The sequence below is a fragment of the Lepidochelys kempii genome, chromosome 13 (assembly GCF_965140285.1).
Source record: "Lepidochelys kempii isolate rLepKem1 chromosome 13, rLepKem1.hap1, whole genome shotgun sequence".
In the NCBI taxonomy this organism is placed as follows: Eukaryota; Metazoa; Chordata; order Testudines; family Cheloniidae; genus Lepidochelys; species Lepidochelys kempii.
In genome coordinates this window covers 30,683,024-30,702,185 of record NC_136392.1, presented here as the reverse complement: position 1 = coordinate 30,702,185, position 19,162 = coordinate 30,683,024, and the positions used below count along the sequence as shown (strand labels likewise).

The window sequence follows — 19,162 nt, the reverse complement described above, 5'->3', positions numbered from 1 at the left end:
GACCTTGGGTTCTGAATCTGATCACCTGAGTTAACTCTGCAGTAAAGATATACCCTCATTGTGTTAGAGGAACTGGTTCAAGAGTTCAACTTTAACATACTCTTACTTTGAAAGCAATTAAATTACTACCTGGCATGAATCTGTCTTCAGCATTTACCAGGTGCAAACCACTAAAATATCTAGGTGTGAAAATACAATTTCAAGAAAAGCATAATCACCCAGTTGGACGTTGCTCTTGCTGTCCTACAGTTTGGCCTCTTTGACTTGATTTTCTTCCCTTCTTTCCTGCTCTTCCTAGTATAACAAATTTGCTGCTATGAAAAGTGTGTCCCATGACCCGAAGTGCCTAGAGTAGCCCAGACTGAAAATGGCAAGGTCAGGGCAGGCCGCAAAAGGAGAGCAGATTCTCCAAAAACTGATGGTTAACCCTATAGTTAAATTCACCAGCCAGTCACAACATTGTGCTCTTGATCCCCCATGCTGGTTATCCAGAAGCTTAAAAATAAATAAATCTCACAACCTCCTTTATTGCATTCCAGTTTCTGGCTCCCAATCCATGACTAAGTCCAGTAAAGTAAGAAGTTACTTCACTCTGTTGACTTTACAGAATGTTCTTCTTATCCCCAAAGGACCAGACACAGTACCAGATCAATACTTGTTTGGATCTTACCCAAAATACAACTCTGCCAGCCAATCCTTTGTTATCTAAAACTAAAGGTTTTATTATATAAGAAAAAAACAAAAGAGAAGAGAGTTGTTAAGAGTCAAAGCAATTAGATACATACATATGACTTCAGAGTTCATATATCACGTTCTTAACAGCATTGGAGAATTTGCTGGCTTGTAAAGTATCTGTGGAACACATCCAAAGCTTGGATAGGTCTATCAGTCCATTTTTCATAGCTTCAATTTGTAGAAAACTCACTCCAGAGCTGAGAAGCAGGATTGAAGACAAACTGGAGATGATGCAGCTGCTTTTTTATATCCTTTCCCATGCGGTTGTATATCCTTTTTGTCCCAAACACAAGCTCACAGCACATGGGTACATAGGCGCCAACTTCTTCTGGTGCTGGTGGGTGCTCAACCTGCTCCTAACCTGCCCCCATTCCAGCCCCCTCCCTGCCCCTATTGGACTCCTTCCCAAAATCCCTGCCCTGGCCCCGCCTCCTCCCCTGAGCAAGCCACATTCTTGCTCCTCCCCCCTCCCTCCCAGAGCTTGTTACACTGCGAAACAGCTGTTTTGCAGCGGCAAGCGCTGGGAGCTACGGGGAGAAGCGGGGATGCGGTGCGCTCATGGGAGGAGGTGGAGGCAGAGGTTAGGTGAGGTGGGGGGGTGGAGAGGGGAGCTTGGCTGCCGGTGGGTGCAGAGAACCCACTAATTTTTTCCCGTGGGTGCTCCAGCCCCAGAGCACCCACAGAGTTGGCGCCTATGCATGGGTATGGAAAAGTACGTGGAGTCCCCTGTCCATAAGCATGTCCCTGCATGTCCTGCTGACTACGTGTAGCCCCTATCTTCTCTCAGTGGGTTCCTTGTACAGCTGATTGCCCTTGATGGGCCATCAAGCAGGTTGGATAGTGCTAATGCCAGTCTGTCTGGGGGAGTCGCCCAGAAACACAGGATAAATTTGAGATACAGATATAACACATTTATAATTCATGGTAAGATTAGATAGATATAACAATATTATCATATTTAGCAGATTATAACTTTTCCAGTGATACCTTACATAGCCTATCTTGTATACTATTCATTGCTATTTTGTAATATTGGTATCAGTATTTTAAATGTTCACCCACATTCCATACAGGGTCACAGATAGCCATCTCAATTAGCTCAGATGGGGCACTAGTTGGAGAGGAAAATATCAAGTGAGGTTTTTTTTTCCAGATTGGGGGTGTGCAAAGCATAATTTTAAGAAGAGTAAAAACTTGAGATTGAGGTGGCAGGGACTCAGTTTGGAGAAGAATGAGACCATTCTGATTGGAATCTGTGCCATTTCTCACCGGTTTGCAAGATAGAGGAATTGGAGGTGGCAGGTTGGATCCTAAGTTTCTTTTGGATGGTCAGAAAGCACAAGAAAGGTTTGTTCCATCGCTGCTTGGCCAGAAGGTTATCACTCTTTCCATCTGTGACCTCACTTCAATTATCCAGGCCTTTACCATCTTGAGATTGGATCATTGTAATGTGCTCTGTGGTGCTATACTTCGAGACCACTTGGAGACTCCAGCTTCTGCAGATTGTAGTGGGTCTGCTTGATAAGCTTGGCAACTCATGGAGAGCATATATTATACCTGGATTTGCACTGGCTCTTTGTTTCCAGGTGTAATTCAATGTGTTGATTCAAATCAATAAAAGCCCGAAGTGGTTTGGGACCTAATTACTTGAGAAACTGCCTCTCTCCTTTTGCAATACCTTGTCAGTTAAAAAAACCAAAACACATGGCACACAAGCTGGTAGTCCCCCGCTTTTAAACAGCGAGGGTGTTGTGCTGGCAAAGTGTTTTCAGAGAGGGTCCCGGCATGTGGAATGCTTTCTTAGTCTGACAGAGTCCAAGCACAGGGAACTTTCAGGCATGCTCCAAGGCTGTAGCTTTTGAGAAGGGTGGGATAGAGAGGGTTAAATGGATTGATGATTAATTTTGAATGGATGACTGTGTAAAATGTTCATGGCTTATTTAGTAAGGTTTGTAATTGGTTTTTATTTTACATGTGCTTAAAGCAATATATGGTGCATCTTTTTACATATGTACAAACAGTGCCAAGTGTGAGGAGTACTAATGCAATGACAGCCTTACTGACTTGTCCCCTAGATTGCTGCGTTTTACATATGGACCTTCATTTCCTCCATTTAAAATTCCTGATGAAGATGCCAGTCTGATTCCTCCTGAAATGGACAACGAGTGCATTGCACAGACTTGGTTTCGCTTTTTACATATGCTGAGGTAATGTAATACTTATATATGAAAGAATATCAACAAATCCATGTTGGATGTGAGTGAAGTTATCCCAGCAAGGAGAGAGAACTAATATTAAGTGTCTGAAATTAATAAAGACTACTAAAAAAGTGCTCCTTGTGACAGTGCCACAAGGGCTGTGAGTGGGAGTTAGAAAACGTTTTTCTCGTACAACTTTGAACTTAGTGGTTTTTGCAGAATTTAAGAGTTTGCCTAAAAAAAAAAAAAAATAGAAATTTTTAACTTATGATTTGGAGGAAAAAATTTGCAAATGTGACCTGATGCACCATTGTCTTTTAAGACTGTAAACAGGAAGACTAAAACAATAGCTCTAGGAGATGTGAATTGCTTCCATTCATCTCAGTGGGGTATTAAATCTTTGTAGGTCACATTTTTTAAAATGGATGTGTATCCTTTTTTTGTTTATGATGTTCTTCAAGTGCTTGTTCATGTCCGTTCCAACGCAGGCGTGCATGCACTGCATGTACCACCACGGGAAAGTTTTCCCTCAGTGGTGTCCGTCAGGTTGGCTCTGGCGCCCCTGGAGTCGTGCCGGCATATAGCGTCCTGCCACCCCACCGCTCCTTCGGTTCCTTTTTACCGCCTCTTGTGGATGCTGGAACTTCGGCTCGTCTCTTGCATTCTGCAAATGCCTTCTTTCGGTGGACTTTTTTCTGTAAAAATTGTAAATAGTTACTGTTAGGATTAAGTTAGTGGGTAGCTAAGTAGTGTAATATAGGTAGTAGCGGGGCTAGGCCGCCCTGCACCACAGTATGCCTCGGTCCCAAGGGTTCAAACTGTGTATGGCATTCCACAAACCAATGCCGGTTAGTGACCCACATGATATCTATCTTAAGTGCCTGGGAGAGACCCACGTGCAGGAGCTTCAGACCCAGGACAAAAAAGGACAGAGAAACTAGACTTAAGTTCCTCTATACGGAGGCAGCACTCCATCCCACTTCGGAGCTGACGCAGGTGGAATCGGCACCGTGTACTTCTAGGTTAGTAAGAAGTGCCCTGCTGTCTCTGGTGGTGGTGCAGTGCGGTTCCACATCCCCGGTACCAAGAAAGGACTTTGCTACTGACGGTCTGGGGCTCCCGGCACCGACATGAGTCCCCAGCACAGAGGAAATCAACTCTGGCATGGGACTCCCGGCACCGTTCACAATCGCCGGTGCCTAAGAAAAAGCAGAAAAAGACAGACTGGGGGCGCTGTCCAACCCCAAGGTCTGCAGGCGATAGGGCTTCTGGTAGAGTGTGACCCATGCTGGGCCAGTTGGAGGCACCAACACGGTGTGCGGCATCATCGACTCTGGCCCTGGAAAGGGTGTCATTGAGTCTGGTACCATTGGACTCCCTGCCAAGGGAGAGCCACTGCAGCACAACAGCCTTGGCTTTACCGTTTATGCCGGAGGCTGTAAGGGACCTTCTTTTCTCCGTGGTGCTACCATCCTTGGCCACAGTGACCACGCCAGAACTGAGGGCCACCGTGGCAGGGAGACAGGTGCTGGCGAACGGCAAGCTGGTCATGATGTTGTGGCACGAATCCCCTCGTTCATGGCACCACTCTCTGGCACTGGTCTGTACCGCCCCGCCTTGGTTGCCAAGAAGCCACTCCTCAGACTCTGATTTGGGAGCAGAGTCCTAAGCCTCACGCAGGAGCAGACATTGCTCCTATAGGCAGCACTCTGCGACTGGACATGGGCCAGGGCATGCCGCTGGCGACATGGCCACCGGCACAATGGCAAATGCCCCTGCAGTGGCCATTTTGAAATCCCTGAGCGTTCCAACCTATCCAGGGGTCCCAGTCCATAAGGTTGTATTTTGCAATATCAGAGGCACGAGCTCCATCCCTCTTGGAAACAGGGATCAGTCCCCCTGTGCTGAGCCTGGTGCTGAACAGGAGGTTGCCTCCTTACCGGACCCATCTGGAGCAGAGGGAGAAATACAGGTGCCTGTGCAAGCTTCTCCATCTTCCTCTCTCAACGAGGCAGTGGTGGGAACAGCTGTGGTGCCCTCCCATATTATAGGGTTGCATCAGGAACTCCCAAGGAGGGTAGCCCAGAACCTGGGCATTCAACCAGAGGAGATCTCTGAATCCTCCCCCATTTAGTGGATATTATAATGGCCTCGGGACCATCATGGGCTGCCCTGCCATTGAAGAGGATGGAGAGGAGGTACATTTGTCCCTCCCAAGGGGTATACATTTTTGTATGTTAACACCCCTCCCCCACCCCCGGCTCGCTGGTTGTTTTGGTGGTGAACAAAAGGGAGAGACAGAGGCAACAGGGGCGAACCCCTAAGGCCAAAGATGCCAAAAAACTCTATCTTTTTGGCAGAAAGGTCTACTCTACTGAGCCACCAGCTCAAGATATACCAACCTACAAGCACTTGGTGGTTGGCAGACTTTAATTCCTGGAGTGCTATGGCAAAGTTCAGGGAGCTCTTGCTGCAGGAATCCAGGGGTGAGTTTTCAGCCATAGTGTAGAAGGCAAAGCAGTGGCCATGGCGTCTCTCCAGGTGGCTCTGGACACGGTAGTCTGCTCCTTGGCTTTGGTGGTGGTCATGAGGCAAAGCTTGTGGCTTCAGTCTTCGGGTCTACCCTGTGAGGTCCAGCAGGCAATCCCGGACCTGTTGTTTGAAGGCAGATCACTCTTTTTGGAGCAAACTGATTTGAAGCTCCATAGCTTGAAAGACTCAAGGGCTACTCTGAAATCTTTGGGTCTGCATACACCAGCTCCTGCTAAGAAGCACAGGTTCTACCCTATGCAGAAGAGACAGGAATACAACAGGAGAAAGAACAGAGGCTATAGAAGGAGGAACCTGTCCCAATCCTCATCTGCCCTAGCACCTGCCCCCCACCCCTCCCGAGACATTTGTCAGGGTTTAAGTAGGCCTTTTGAGGGTACGCCTCAGGATAGTGTACCAGGACGGTGTCTCGATCCTATTTCTCCTACGTTTTGTGGACCGGTTGTCCCACTTCTATCAGGTGTGGGCCTGCATTACTGCAAATTGTTGGGTAGTGTGCGTGGTGGAAGTGGGATACTCTCTTCAATTCAGTTGTTCTCCCATCCTCCTTCAGGAATCCTTCTCATGAGAGACTTCTAGCTGAAGAGGTGCAGTCACTCCTAATCCGTGGGAGCAGTGGTGGCGTTTCCAACAATGCTAAGGGGTTGGGGTTTCTACTCCTGTTACTTCCTAATCCCAAAGGTCTATGGCGACTGTGACCTGGGGTGCCTGGGGAAGCCCTCACTGAAAATGCCAGGCTCAGGGCAGGCTGCAAAAGAGTGCAGAGACTCTCAAAACTGGTGGTTAACGCTGAAGTTAAACTCACCAACCCGTCACAAACTGTGCTGCTGATCCCCCCCCCACACTGGTTATGAAGAAGCTAAAAAAAGAAATCACACCGCCCCCTTTATTGCATTCTGTTCTCTGGCTCCCAATCAGCATGCAGGTCCAGTACAGTGAGACGTTTAGGAACTCTGCTCACATCTACAAAATGTTCTTCTGACCCCAAAGGGTCTGCCACATTACTAGATCAATATTCGTTTGGATCTTACCCAAAATATTCTGCTGACAGCCAGTCCTTTAGTGTCTAAAACCATAGGTTTATTATAAGGAAAAAAGATACATACAGAGACTTCAAAGTCCATATATCAGTTTCTTAGCAGTATTGGTGAGTTTGCTGGCTTGAAAGTCCCTCTGGAATACATCCACAGCTTGGATAGGTTGTTCAGAGTTTTGTTTGTAGGAAAGTTACTCCAGAGGTAAGAAGCAGGAATGAAGACAAAATGGAGACAATGCAGCTACCCTTTATATTCCTTTTGCCATGTGGCTTGTACTTCCTGTGTCCCAAACATAAGCTTCAGAGCATGTGGAAAAGCTTCAGAGTTCTTCTCTATCCTTAGATATGCCCCTAAAAGTCCTGCTGACTCATAAAGTTTATTCCCTGGCTCCTTTCAATGGATTCATTGTACAGATGATGACCCTTGATGGGTCATCAAATAGGCATCAGCACTGCCTAGCCTGTCTCTCTGAGGTGTCATCTGGATGCACAGAACCAGTGTGAAATACAGATATATCCTACATATCTAACTCATGATACAAAGGTAATACAAACATATAAACAAGATTATCATACTTGGCAAATCATAACATTTTCACTGATACCTTACATGGCATATCTGATCAGATTCCTTGCAATTTTATAATATTGGTATCAATAGTGTTTATAAATGTCTCATATTCCATACAGCATCACAGCGACCTCAGAACAATTGTTGGATTTGTGAAACCTCAACAGATTCATGAAGAAACTGAAGTTCCGCATGGTCTCCTTGGCCTCCTCCAGTATCCATCTCTAGATCCAGGGGACTGGTAGGCTGTCCTTGATTTAAAGGACATATATTTCTAGATTGCTGTCTTTCAATGGCACAGAAGGTACGATTTGTGGTAAACCACAGACATTACCAGTTTATGGTACTCCATGCAAACCAGGCCAGAGATTTTCTCCCAGAAAGTCGGTTCAGAGCTATAGAGGCACTCCTAAAGAGCCTGAGGGATCACCACAGCAAGAAACTGCTTAAAGCTTCTGGGGCATATGGCATCATGCACCTACGTGGTGCAATGTGCAAGACTGCAACTAAGACCTCTCCAGTCTTGGTTGGCATCTATATAAACACCAAGTTGGCATCACCTGGACAAGGTGGTCTCATTTCCCCTATTTTGATGATTTCCACCCTCCCTTTGGACCTGGAGACAGAGTGTGCAGGAGTTCCATTCTTGAGACCTCCACCATCAAGGTCTCTCGTCACAGACGCATCGGAGATGGGATGGGGGCCTGCCTACGGACCTTCAGGACTCAAGGCTACTGGTCCCCAGAGGAACTTGAGTTGCACATCCAATGTGAGAGAATTGAGGGTGGTGTGCCTAGCCTGCCAAGCTTGGCAACTGCATGTCTGTCCTCACAGACAACACAACAGCAATGTTTTACATAAACAAACAGGGCAGAGCTCACTCCTCTCCCCTATGTCAGGAGGATCTGCACCTATGGGATTTCTGTATAGCCCATTCCATTAACCTCAAAGCCTCCTACCTCTCGGGGTCTCAGAACAAGCGAGTGGATCATCTCAGCAGATCCTTTTCCAACAGTCACGAGTGGTCCACTTGCATAGATGCCATGTTTTTCAGACGCAGGGATTTCCCCAGGTAGATCTGTTCGTGATGAAGTACAACAGGAAATGTCTTCAGTTCTGCTCCTTCCTAGGCCACAGTTTGGGTTCGCTCACAGACACCTTTCTCCTTCCTTGGACAGATCAGGTCTTCGCCACGTTCCTTCCCACTTCTCTCATACACAGGGTCCTGCTGAAGGTCAGAAGGGATAGGACAGGGCTGATCCTGATAGCCCTGGCCTGGCTGCACCAGCACTGGTTCACCACCCTCCTAGATCTCTCGATGGACACATCAATCACCCTACCACTATTTCTGGACTCTTATCTTTCAAGATCACGGTCACCTATGTTACCCAAACCTCCAATATCTCCACCTCACAGCATGGAAGCTCCATGGCTGAGCCCAGCAGAATGGGCTTGCTCAGGGCTGGTTCATGAGGTGCTCTTGGGTAGCAGGAAGCTGTCTTCTAGAGCCACTTACCTGGCAAAGTGAGAGATTCTTTATTTGGTCAATGCAGAAGGGTGTTTTGCCTACTGAGTCATCACTGCCCTTCATTTTAGATTACCTGCTTCACTTAAAGCAGGAGTGTCTGACGGCAGTCATCCACAAGGGTCCATCTATATGCGATCTCTGCATTTCACCCTTGGGTGGGCGGCAGGTCGGTCTTCTCAAACTCAGTCAGTGAACGGCTGTATCCACAGGTATCTCAATATGGTGCTGACAAGGCTAACAGGACCCCTATTTGAACCACTGGCAACATGCTCCCTGTTCTATCTGTCTTGGAAGGTGGCCTTCCTAGTCACCATTACTTCTGCCAGAAGGGTCTCAGAAATCCAGGCTCTTACCTCCAAGCCACTGTGTATACTGTTGCCTTCAAGGACCAGGTACAGCTGTGGCCACACCCATCCTTTCTACCAAAGGTGGTCTCACAATTCCATAGTAACCAGGATGTCTTTCTGCCAGTCTTCTATCCTAAACCACACACAAACTGAGATTTGAAGCGTGCACTAGCTTTTTCTGTAGAGGACCAAACTTTTTAGGAAAACTGGCCAGCTATCCATAGCCATTACAGCCAGAACAAAAGGCCATCCAGTCTCGGCCCAGAGAATGTCATCATGAATCACTTTCTGTATCCACTCATGCTATGACCTAGCAAAGCTTCCAGCTCCTTGGTTGACAGCCCACTCTACGAGAGCTCGAGCATTGTCGGTGGCATTCGTGGCACAAGTTCCAATCAGGGTATGTGTAGAGCGGCAACTTGGTTGTCAGTCCACATGTTCGCGTCGTCCTATGCCATCATGCAACAAGCCAGAGATGATGTGGGCTTGCTATTAGTCAGCATTCTAATGAACTCTGAACCTTCCACCTGTATAACTGCTTGGGAGTCACCTACATTGTAACGGACATGACCAAGCACTTAAAGAAGAGAAAAAGGTTACTAGCCTTCCATAACTGTTCTTCGAGATGTGTTGCTCATGTCCATTCCACAACCCAGCATCCTGCACCTCTGTCGGAGTTAGCCGGCAAGAAGGAATTGGCAGGGTGGCAGGCCCCTGTATATTGGCGCTATGAGGGCACGACTCTAGAGGGCACCAGAGTCGACAGATACCGCGGAGGGGTAACTTTCTGGTGGTGGTGCACGTGGCACCTGTACAGCTATGTTGGAATGGACGTGAGCAACACGTCTTGAAGAACAGCAGTTACGGAAGGTCAGTCACTGTTTATCCATGATGAAAACCTGGAAGGTTGTTACAGTGTGTGTATTGCTTGTTGTTTTTTATCAGAAATATGCAAATATGTCAGGTTTGGTCTGCATTGGTTTAGTTAAAGAAACTTTAGGAGTTCATTGTGAACTAAGATATCTTATGAATGGCAAGGCTGTTCTATCTTCACATTTTAGCTAAAGGAAATTTTTATTTAACTAGTTATTGCAGTTATATAGGTGTTAGTTTTAACAGTAACTAAAAATCCCTTTTCCCCTTCACCCCTTCAGTTGCTCACCTGTCATTCGTGGTCCTCTTGATGTCACCATTGGGCTAGTTCTCCATCTGCCATACTCTTCCAGCCTCGACAGGCTTTCAAGTGTTTTATATCAATCATAAGAAAAGAAAAAGGCACACATTTTTTTCTTTGTGGGTCTTCTTTAGCAAGTCTGAAACCTGATGGCAGCAATTTAAATATTCGTAATAAGTGCTATGGCTCTTAACCAGTGTTGGGTACTGTTAGCTAGTCCAGAATTTGGATGGAAAAGACCTTTTCTGAAACTGCTCCATCTGCAACTGCAGGATTGTTATCTACAGTGTATTCTCTGGATCTTCACCAGGTTTAATTTGAGATGGTAGCTCCATTCACTGACCATGATTATAATTTTTATAAACTTTTTTTTATAAAACTTCAGGTCAGTAGAAATGTTTCTCTGCTTTTTACGGATTTTTTTATTGTAATTATACCACCTGAAAGATGCTCTTGCAGCCTTAGGAACCAAAGCGTTGTAGCATTAAGATCCTGAAACTGATTTTCATTGTCCATGCTGAGAGAATAACTACAAACAATTCTCTTATAATCTAAGGTGTTCGCAAAGAAATTAGTTTTGTAAAATCAAGCTATGTTAAATTGAGTGTACTTTTTAAATTTTCATAACTTACACACGTTGTCTGACTATCAAAGGTTGCATATTTGGGTGTTAAGATTTTAACTGCTATAAGTACACTAAAATATTATTATTTTTTTTTTTTGGTAGTAATCCAGTGGATTTGAGTAACCCAGCCATTATAAGCTCTACCCCCAAATTTCAGGAGCAGTTTCTGAATGTGAGTGGAATGACTCAAGAATTGAATCAGTATCCCTGCCTTAAACATCTGCCTCATATATTCTTTCGTGCCATGCGTGGGATCAGCTGTTTAGTGGATGCGTTCCTAGGTAATCTCTCCACTTATTTGTATATAGTTAGAACATCACCATCTGTCCTAATTTAATACAAGACTTCAAGTAATCTTTGTTTATGCTTTTTAGATCTGGATTTTCAGAATTGTGTGCATTGGGTTTTTTCATGCACAACTAATGCTTTTGCCCACGTTCTCACAGCACATTTACCTGCAAATGGCAAATGAGACTTCTAACTGGCCAGTTATGTGTGCATAGTTATTACATTTGCCTAAATCATCCTACAAATGTGTACACAGTTCTGAAAAGCTGGGCTTAATATAGTACAGCCAAAATTTGTAAACTGGGCCTCCAAAATCAGGCTTCTAAGTCGCCTTGTTTTTCAGCGGTTCTGAGCACCAACAATTTAGTTTATAAAGCTCTTTAAGGCACAGTGCTTATTACTATGAAGCACTGATCTTTGATTGTATTGCTCTTGGAATACAAATTTAATAATCGTTGAAGTCCATGGGATTTGCAGGTGCTCAGCATTGGTGAAAAACAAGCCACATTTGTTTAGGTGCCTCTTAGGAGTCTAATTTAGGCCTCCAGGTTTCAAAATGTTGTTTGGTAACATGATATAATTTTATGTAGAGTTTTTGATGTATTAGGTATTATGCCTCTTACCTTCCTGAAGATTTATCTAGACTTAAAACTTCCTCAGATTTTTGTGTGCTATATTGTACTTCAGCTCTTATTGCCTGTTCTCCGCTTTTTGACTGACGTTTTTAATATTAACAAATAAATAATCTGTTCTGACTCCCAGAAGTCTGAACTGATAAAACCGGTTGTGGAAGACTATAGAGTAAATACATATCACTACTATGCTCATGGAAAAAAGTTAATCTGTAACATAATGCTACCTAATTTACATTTCTTCCTTTGAAGGAACCTGGACAGTTTAGTTCCCTCAAATTAAAAAAAAAATGTATTTGCCACACTGCTTTTATAAAGCAACTAATATTCTTTTGACTAGTAATACTTGTTTAGTAGTATACTAATGTTACATGTTAATATAATCTGTTTGTATTAGGATGTTGCTTGTTGCAAACATAATGAGCATATATTTCATTTTCTAAAGAATGGCTTTATTAAATGCTTCTATTGTATATTGCAGAAAGCAGCAAATTGATTTCTTTCTTCTCTAGGAGTTGCAGCCTTTACGAACAGTGGGTGTGAAAGATTACCCAGATATGGTATTAAGTCTTGTTGCTCTCATTTTGGTAGCAAGAATCTGGGCAGAAGGGCTGATAACTAATACTGATGTACAAAACAAAGTTGTAAAAGCTGCAGTATTCTGTCATTATTTGTAAAAGTGTTGTTTCAATCTTTTGTATGATAAGGAAATATTTGAATTTGTTAAAAGGACATTGTTATGGTATGGCAACTTAAAAATGTTAACTATTTATTATCGCCTTGAAGAGGTCTAAAATTGAAATCTGTTCCAATTTTTTTACCCAGTGGTTTGTCATAGGGCTGGTTTTTTGTTTTTTTTTGTTTTTGTTTTTAAACAAAACTCTGAAGTGTTTGATGTTTAAAACATTATACATTAATTGCAGTGATTTTGCAAACAGATATAGAGTAAAACTTTCACATTGGAACAAACTTCCAAATGCATCAACTTTAAAAATATTTGTATTAACAATATGTTGTCTATTTTGCATAAACTTTCTCAGAATTGCTACGGATTACAACATTTTTATCCCTAAACTATCGCTGCTATTTATCTGAGCTTCAGTGAAGTCATAACATTGCAATTGTGCTGCAATAACCATGCTAAGAATATCATAAATGAAGAATTATGACCTCACTGCAAGATCTAATAGAAGCTGGGTTTTGTGGAATGTGGACTTCTTCAAATCAAAAATAGGTTTAGTTCTGGTGAGGAACACAGAGTGCTCCAAGCCACTTTCACTTTGTATATAGACTCCTTTCAAGTTTGTTCCGGTATGAAAGAGGTGCCCTTAGTCATTTATAGGAAAAAAACAAGGTTAATCCTGCTCCTGGGTTCCTGCCAATGGTGTCCCTTCAAACCATTTGTTTTACTGCTATCAAGCATAAAGTTCAAACTGAACGTTTGAGTGAGTTTAACACAGAATACTGCTTCTTCGTAATTACAAAATTAATAATCCTCTCAACACGGTGTAAATCGTATTTGCTTCGTGTATTGTGCTACATGTTGCACCAGTGCAGGCAGAAGTGCAGAGGTGTCATGTTACACATTGGCTAACTGCCACTGGCCTTTCAGTTTTACATTGGTTAAGCTTTTGAATTTGCTTAGATTCATATATACTTTGAATATACTCTTGATACATTAGTCAGTGACTAAGAGTTTGAAGTACGTATTGTGTTCAGGATGAATTTTCATGGTAAAAGTACTGGAAAATAAATATAACGTATTGCCCTCCTCAGTTTGTACGGGGCTATGTAATGTTGCCAAGTCTTGCATTCCTGACTCTCTGCACTGTTTTCCTGCCCTGATATAGGAAATGTCCTGGCGCTGATTTTATTTTTAATACATTACATGTGAAGAATTTATAATTCAGCAGTTTGATAAAAATGTCTATTAATAACGTGGTACTGCCTTCTAAATAATAGATTAGTGACCTTCTACACAGCAAACTTATTGTAAGTTGTTGAACAGTGCAGACATAGAATTTACATTTTAATCTCTAAAAGAAGCTTCACTGGTATAAATGTTTACAAAGGGATGAATCTTTAAAATATAGTGCTTGATTGTGCATTTCTAAGTTGGCTCCCACATATTTGATTCTCCCCAGGTGGGAAAAACAGACTTTGGGCTGGCTAACTCCTGCCTTAGATTGGGAGGCTGGTCTTGAGACTTTTGTTGCTACCTAATAACTAATTAGCAAAACTGCTTTGTCCAGTAGTGTCAGAGAGACCTTACAATGAAAGGTGAGGGGTGAAAGTGAATAAGGACCAACTGCAGCTCCCTGCTTCCAGTTATGTATCACAGCCTGGAATGCTGTACCCAGCAGAAGACAGGGTTGTCACTTTGGGATTGGGAGCAGAAGCCGATGGGCTAACTACAAATGTTTGTTTCAGATATGCAATATTGCTTCTTTATAGCTTTCTTTTTACATTCTTCCATTCCTCTGCGGGCATGGAGCCTTAGATTACCCACCTGATTTCCTTTTTTTTTTTTTTAACACTATTCAGTGTAAATATGTGTAATAAACTATGATAATGGTAACTAAACTTTTTCTCTTTGTCCTGAAAATATTGGTAGACTTTCTGTGATTAGTATCTGGACAGGTTCAGTACTTAAGCACCTCACAGAGAATGTGTGGAGAAAGGTTTCAGAGTAACAGCCGTGTTAGTCTGTATTCGCAAAAAGAAAAGGAGTACTTGTGGCACCTTAGAGACTAACCAATTTATTTGAGCATGAGCTTTCGTGAGCTACAGCTCACTTCATCGCATCCGATGAAGTGAGCTGTAGCTCACGAAAGCTCATGCTCAAATAAATTGGTTAGTCTCTAAGGTGCCACAAGTACTCCTTTTCTTTTTGTGTGGAGAAAGTGAATAAGAAAGTGTTGTTTACCACTTCACAAAACACGAGAACCAGGAGTTACCCAACAAAATTAGTAAGCAGCAGGTTTAAAACCAACAAAAGGAAGTATTTCACACAGCGCACAGTCAATGTGTGGAACTCTTTGCCAGGGGATGTTGTGATGGCCAAAACTATAACTGGGTTCAAAAAAACATTCCATAAGTTCATGGATGATAGGTCCATCAATATAAGCAAGGATGGTTAGGGATGCATACCCATATTCTGGGTGTCCCTAAGCCTCTGACTGCCAGATGCTGGGACGGGATGAATCACTTGATTGCCCTGTTCTGCTCATTTCTTTTGAGGCATTGGCCAGTGCTGGAAGACTGGATACTGGGCTAGATGGACCATTAGTCTGACCCAGTATGGTCGTTCTTACGTTCTTAAATGCCCTGCCATAGCCTATTAATTTCTTTCTTTTTTTCTTTTTTTTTTTTTCCCTAATCTTGCAAACACACTTTCGCCTTGTATCCTGGTTTCTCAGACTGGCCTTAAAGATATTAGTTTCTCTGCAAACCACAAAGATTAAGCGCTCTATCCCACAATGATCTCCCATTACATTTTCTAAGACGGATGTTGGGGGAGGGGGAGCTTTTAATTGAAGTGGAGGGTGAAGTGGATTGTCCTTTGTTAGTTTCATTCAGACCTCTCTATGTAGAGTAAAAGTGAATTGGTTGTTCTGAACCTATGACTAGAAAGAATGTGGCTTTCTACAAACTGTCTGCATTCCATTCTACCGTCTGGTGCCCTCACTCCTCCACTTTCTTAGGTGCTTATGTGGGTGTTTGGTCACCTTTGATAAGCAGTGGTCTGTCATGTAGATTTAACTCAAATGCTTTTCTGGACCGCTTGTCAATCTCTACTAATACTGAATGATAGATGCTTTTTTAACTCTGTGGTGTTTGGGGGAATCTTTGATGCTAATGATTTACAGAATGCCTTAATATCTAGTCATACAGATTATGCCATAGGGCTCTAAAAGTACTTTGCACTGAGTTTAGCTTTATTTTGTTCTTCAGGCATTTCACGACCCCGGTCAGACAGTGCTCCCCCCACGCCAGTAAATAGGTTGAGCATGCCACAGAATACTGCTATCAACACAACCCCACCTCATAACCGAAGGCATCGGGCCGTGACTGTGAATAAGGCAACAATGAAAACCAGCACTGTAAGATGTTATGCTTAGTACTTCAGTATTTTTCCGTTTGATCTTGTTGATGGTTTCTTCTGCTTCTGTGTATAAAGAAATATAAAATTGCCTTAAAAATTTCTAATAGGGTGAAACTTCTCTTTTATTCAAATAGGTTAGCACTGTTCACACATCAAAAGTGCAGCACCAGCCGTCGTCATCCACCTCTCCATTGTCTAGTCCAAACCAGACTAGCTCTGAGCCTCGACCACTACCAGCTCCCCGCAGACCAAAGGTTAACAGCATCTTGAACCTCTTTGGATCATGGTTATTTGATGCAGCATTTGTTCACTGTAAACTTCATAATGGAATAAATAGAGACAGCAGCATGACTGGTAAATATTGCTGACCAAATATATGTAACTCTTTCCTTGCTTACTGACATTTCCTACCTGCAAGATTAATATTTGCTTAATCAAAAATAAATAAATAAATTTGAATGCTCTCTGATAAAGCACTGTATTATGGTTAACCCTTTCCAGCTGAACTAACCCAAACTGGCACCTTTGCTAGCAGCTCAGCAGAGATCTCTTCTGAGTTTGGTTTTATCTTAGAAATAAAATATCACCTAGACTTTAGTACATACTTGTTAAATCACATGTTACTAATTAGATAACCAGGCAGTTTCCATTATGTCAGCTAGGAGACTGTTATTAAACAAAAGAAATACAGTGTAGTGAGGGAGTTTCCCTTTGTATCTTGGAAAAGCATCACTTTGAGTAAGAAAAGTTGTTTGTTTTTTTTCTTATAATGGCAGTGCTTTAATACATTCACATGAAAAGACTGGCAGCATCATTACAGATGCCGTTCTGCATCTTGTAACTTCACTTGACCTTAGTATGGGAGAACAGGATTTCTACATCTTCACAAAAGGAAAAACTCAAGCAAAATCATTCCCTTTCAGTGATGGTTAACCACATCAACAGACTGGTAGTTTTCAATCCTCCTAACTGTTAGATTTGTTTTCAGTAGTGTAGAGAACCTGGTTTCCATGGCTAGATCTGTATGAGATACGACATATTGTAGAAGTAGTGCTGTCTGTATTGGTGGTGGTCTGTTCAACATGTTCTTCAAGTAATAGGTCAGATTTAGTGGCTTAAAAAAGAAAAAATCAAATCCATAACCGGGTAGGAGAAGTTTGTATTAGCAAGTTTAGGTTTAGAGGTGGGACTCCATAGCAATTAAATTGGCTAGCTTCCATGTTTGTCCTGCAGAAAATACATTCTTTGATGTGTTAAGCTGATATGATATAATTATTCAGTGAGTTTTGCAGTGTTTGTTCTAAATACATATGTCAGGCGTATAAGGCCTGATTTTCAGAGGTGCCCTTGACTTCAGTGGGAAATGTATGTTCTCAGTTTCTCTGAAAAATCAAGCCAGTAGTACACATTTAGAGAGAGAGAGAAGTGGCTGAGCTTAGGAAAACTGAACAATTTAAGAGTAAATTCACACCTGCATGCACAGGTGAGCAAACTAATACCTTTATTATTAACGGGTTTCATATCACTTTAAACACTGAATTTACAACTTGGTCTATTTGTTTCTTAAGTTGGACTATTTTAAAAGTTTACAGGTGTTCTCTTAGAACTGGATGTAGATATAAATATAGTATGAGCAATTTTGAATAAAATAAAATTGCACTGTGCACAACATCTGAGCTGTACGTTTACTCCACTCACTTCCTTACAAATACTTTTGCTACGTGGATTTTTAGAAGTAGTTCTTACGCCCAAATTACTTTTTACGTACCAGTAAATCTGAGACTGAGAGAGAGAGAGACCAAGGAATAGTTTGGGGGTGTTAATTAAAACATCTCGTTGTCCAAAAATTGTAACTTGGTTGAAGTAAATCTTTCATTCTCCAAAGCTGCTCTGTGCTAGCCTAGCCAGTGGATATAAGTCCTATGCCATTAGAGGGAGATTGTAATATTTGTGCCCCAGTGGAGGGACATGGCTTTCTGGCTGATGCTTTGCAGTTTCCTGTCTCAAGCAGTTAGACATAGCTGTCTGGATGGGTGAGGCAGACCTGTGTCTGTAGTTGCATAGACTATTTTAACCCCAATCTTTTTTTTGCCCATGAATGGAGTGCTTTGCAGTCAATTCTGTCCCTCTTTTATGCTCTCCAGAGCCTACAGGGAGAGGCCAACCTTTGCCTGACATGTCCTGCTGATTCCCCGCAAGAAGGCACTTAAGATACAATGATGATAGGCCACCTGATGAAGACCCAGATAGACAGAAAATAGTGTTCTATTTCTCTGTGGCTTGGAAGGTAGAGGTTTGGTTTGTGAGCAGAAACCTCCTGAATTTGGAAGTCTGACCCAGTCCATGCAATTCCTTGATTTCACTACTTTGTGCATTTCTCCCATTCCCACAAGGAGGAATGCCTTCTTGGGGGACAACTTTATTTATGTCGTGATATCGTTTAAGGAGAAAGCTAATGTAACACTCAGAAAATAAAAATCCTTTTCAGGGTCAGCCCTTTTGATTTTGAGACTCCCAAGTCCTGTAGACTAAGGAAGATACAGTTCCTTTCCTTTTCAGAGTTATAGATTGCCTGATCGATCTTTCTTCAGGTCAAGAGGGACTAGTTTGGCCCTGGCAGCTCCTGCATACAAATGGACTTAGGGCCACAACAGCCATACTCTTAGGAGGCTCTAGTGGTTTGCCTTCACGTGAACTGAATGCTAGTCACTGTGCCTCATAGCTTCTTACTTGAATTTGCCTATATGCCTTGTGAGAGAACTTTTTTCCTCATCTTCATATAAAAAGGAATACAATTCAGGAAATTGAGTCTTCTGGTAAAGATTCAAGCTCTAGTACAAAACAGTTGGAGAACATACTCTTTGGTATGTTGAGGCATTTGGATTCTGATCTGTTCTGTATTGAACTTGAAGTCAGTAAAATGTCCCTTCTCCGCTTGCTGCCCTGTGAAATGAAGACTCTAAGCTCCATGACTCAGCCAGGCAGTCCAGGTAGTTTGCTTTGTGCTGGCCACCTACAGACTGTTCACCTGTACATTAATCCAGCTTGCTGAAACCCCTCTTCTTCTTCATTCTGCGTCAGTATTGATAATTTGTGGCCTTTGCCTTTCGGCTCATTGCAATGACTCGTATGCTTACGACTTGTCTGCACGTGAACTAGCACTTAAATAACTACATCGGTTGTAATTCACGCCTGTTGTGATATCAGTGCAGAAATGTTAATTTTTTTATTATTATTTTATAAAACTTTTAGTGCTCAGGAGGTCTTTTAGCTGCAGAGTGTTAGCCAGACATCCTCATCATATAGATGAGTAACACCACAGAGCTATGCTTCTGTGTCCATCTGATGGTTGAAGGACTTATATCTACTTTGT

The 19,162-nt window shown here is 42.6% G+C and overlaps 1 protein-coding gene across 6 annotated transcripts in view; it reads left to right on the top strand.

The window, feature by feature from the left end:
- RALGAPB (Ral GTPase activating protein non-catalytic subunit beta) overlaps positions 1 to 19,162 on the top strand; it is a 111,321-nt gene that overhangs the window by 29,869 nt on the left and 62,290 nt on the right. For 3 of the 6 annotated variants that reach the window (XM_073309966.2, XM_073309969.2, XM_073309967.2), the window contains exons 6-9: positions 2,811 to 2,942; positions 10,867 to 11,045; positions 15,639 to 15,787; positions 15,924 to 16,143. In XM_073309966.2, coding sequence (XP_073166067.1) covers positions 2,811 to 2,942; positions 10,867 to 11,045; positions 15,639 to 15,787; positions 15,924 to 16,143 — 680 coding nt within the window. Of the gene's footprint in view, positions 1 to 2,810; positions 2,943 to 10,866; positions 11,046 to 12,196; positions 12,245 to 15,638; positions 15,788 to 15,923; positions 16,144 to 19,162 lie in introns of all 6 variants that reach the window. The other 3 variants (XM_073309965.2, XM_073309970.2, XM_073309971.2) reach the window with 2 other exon arrangements.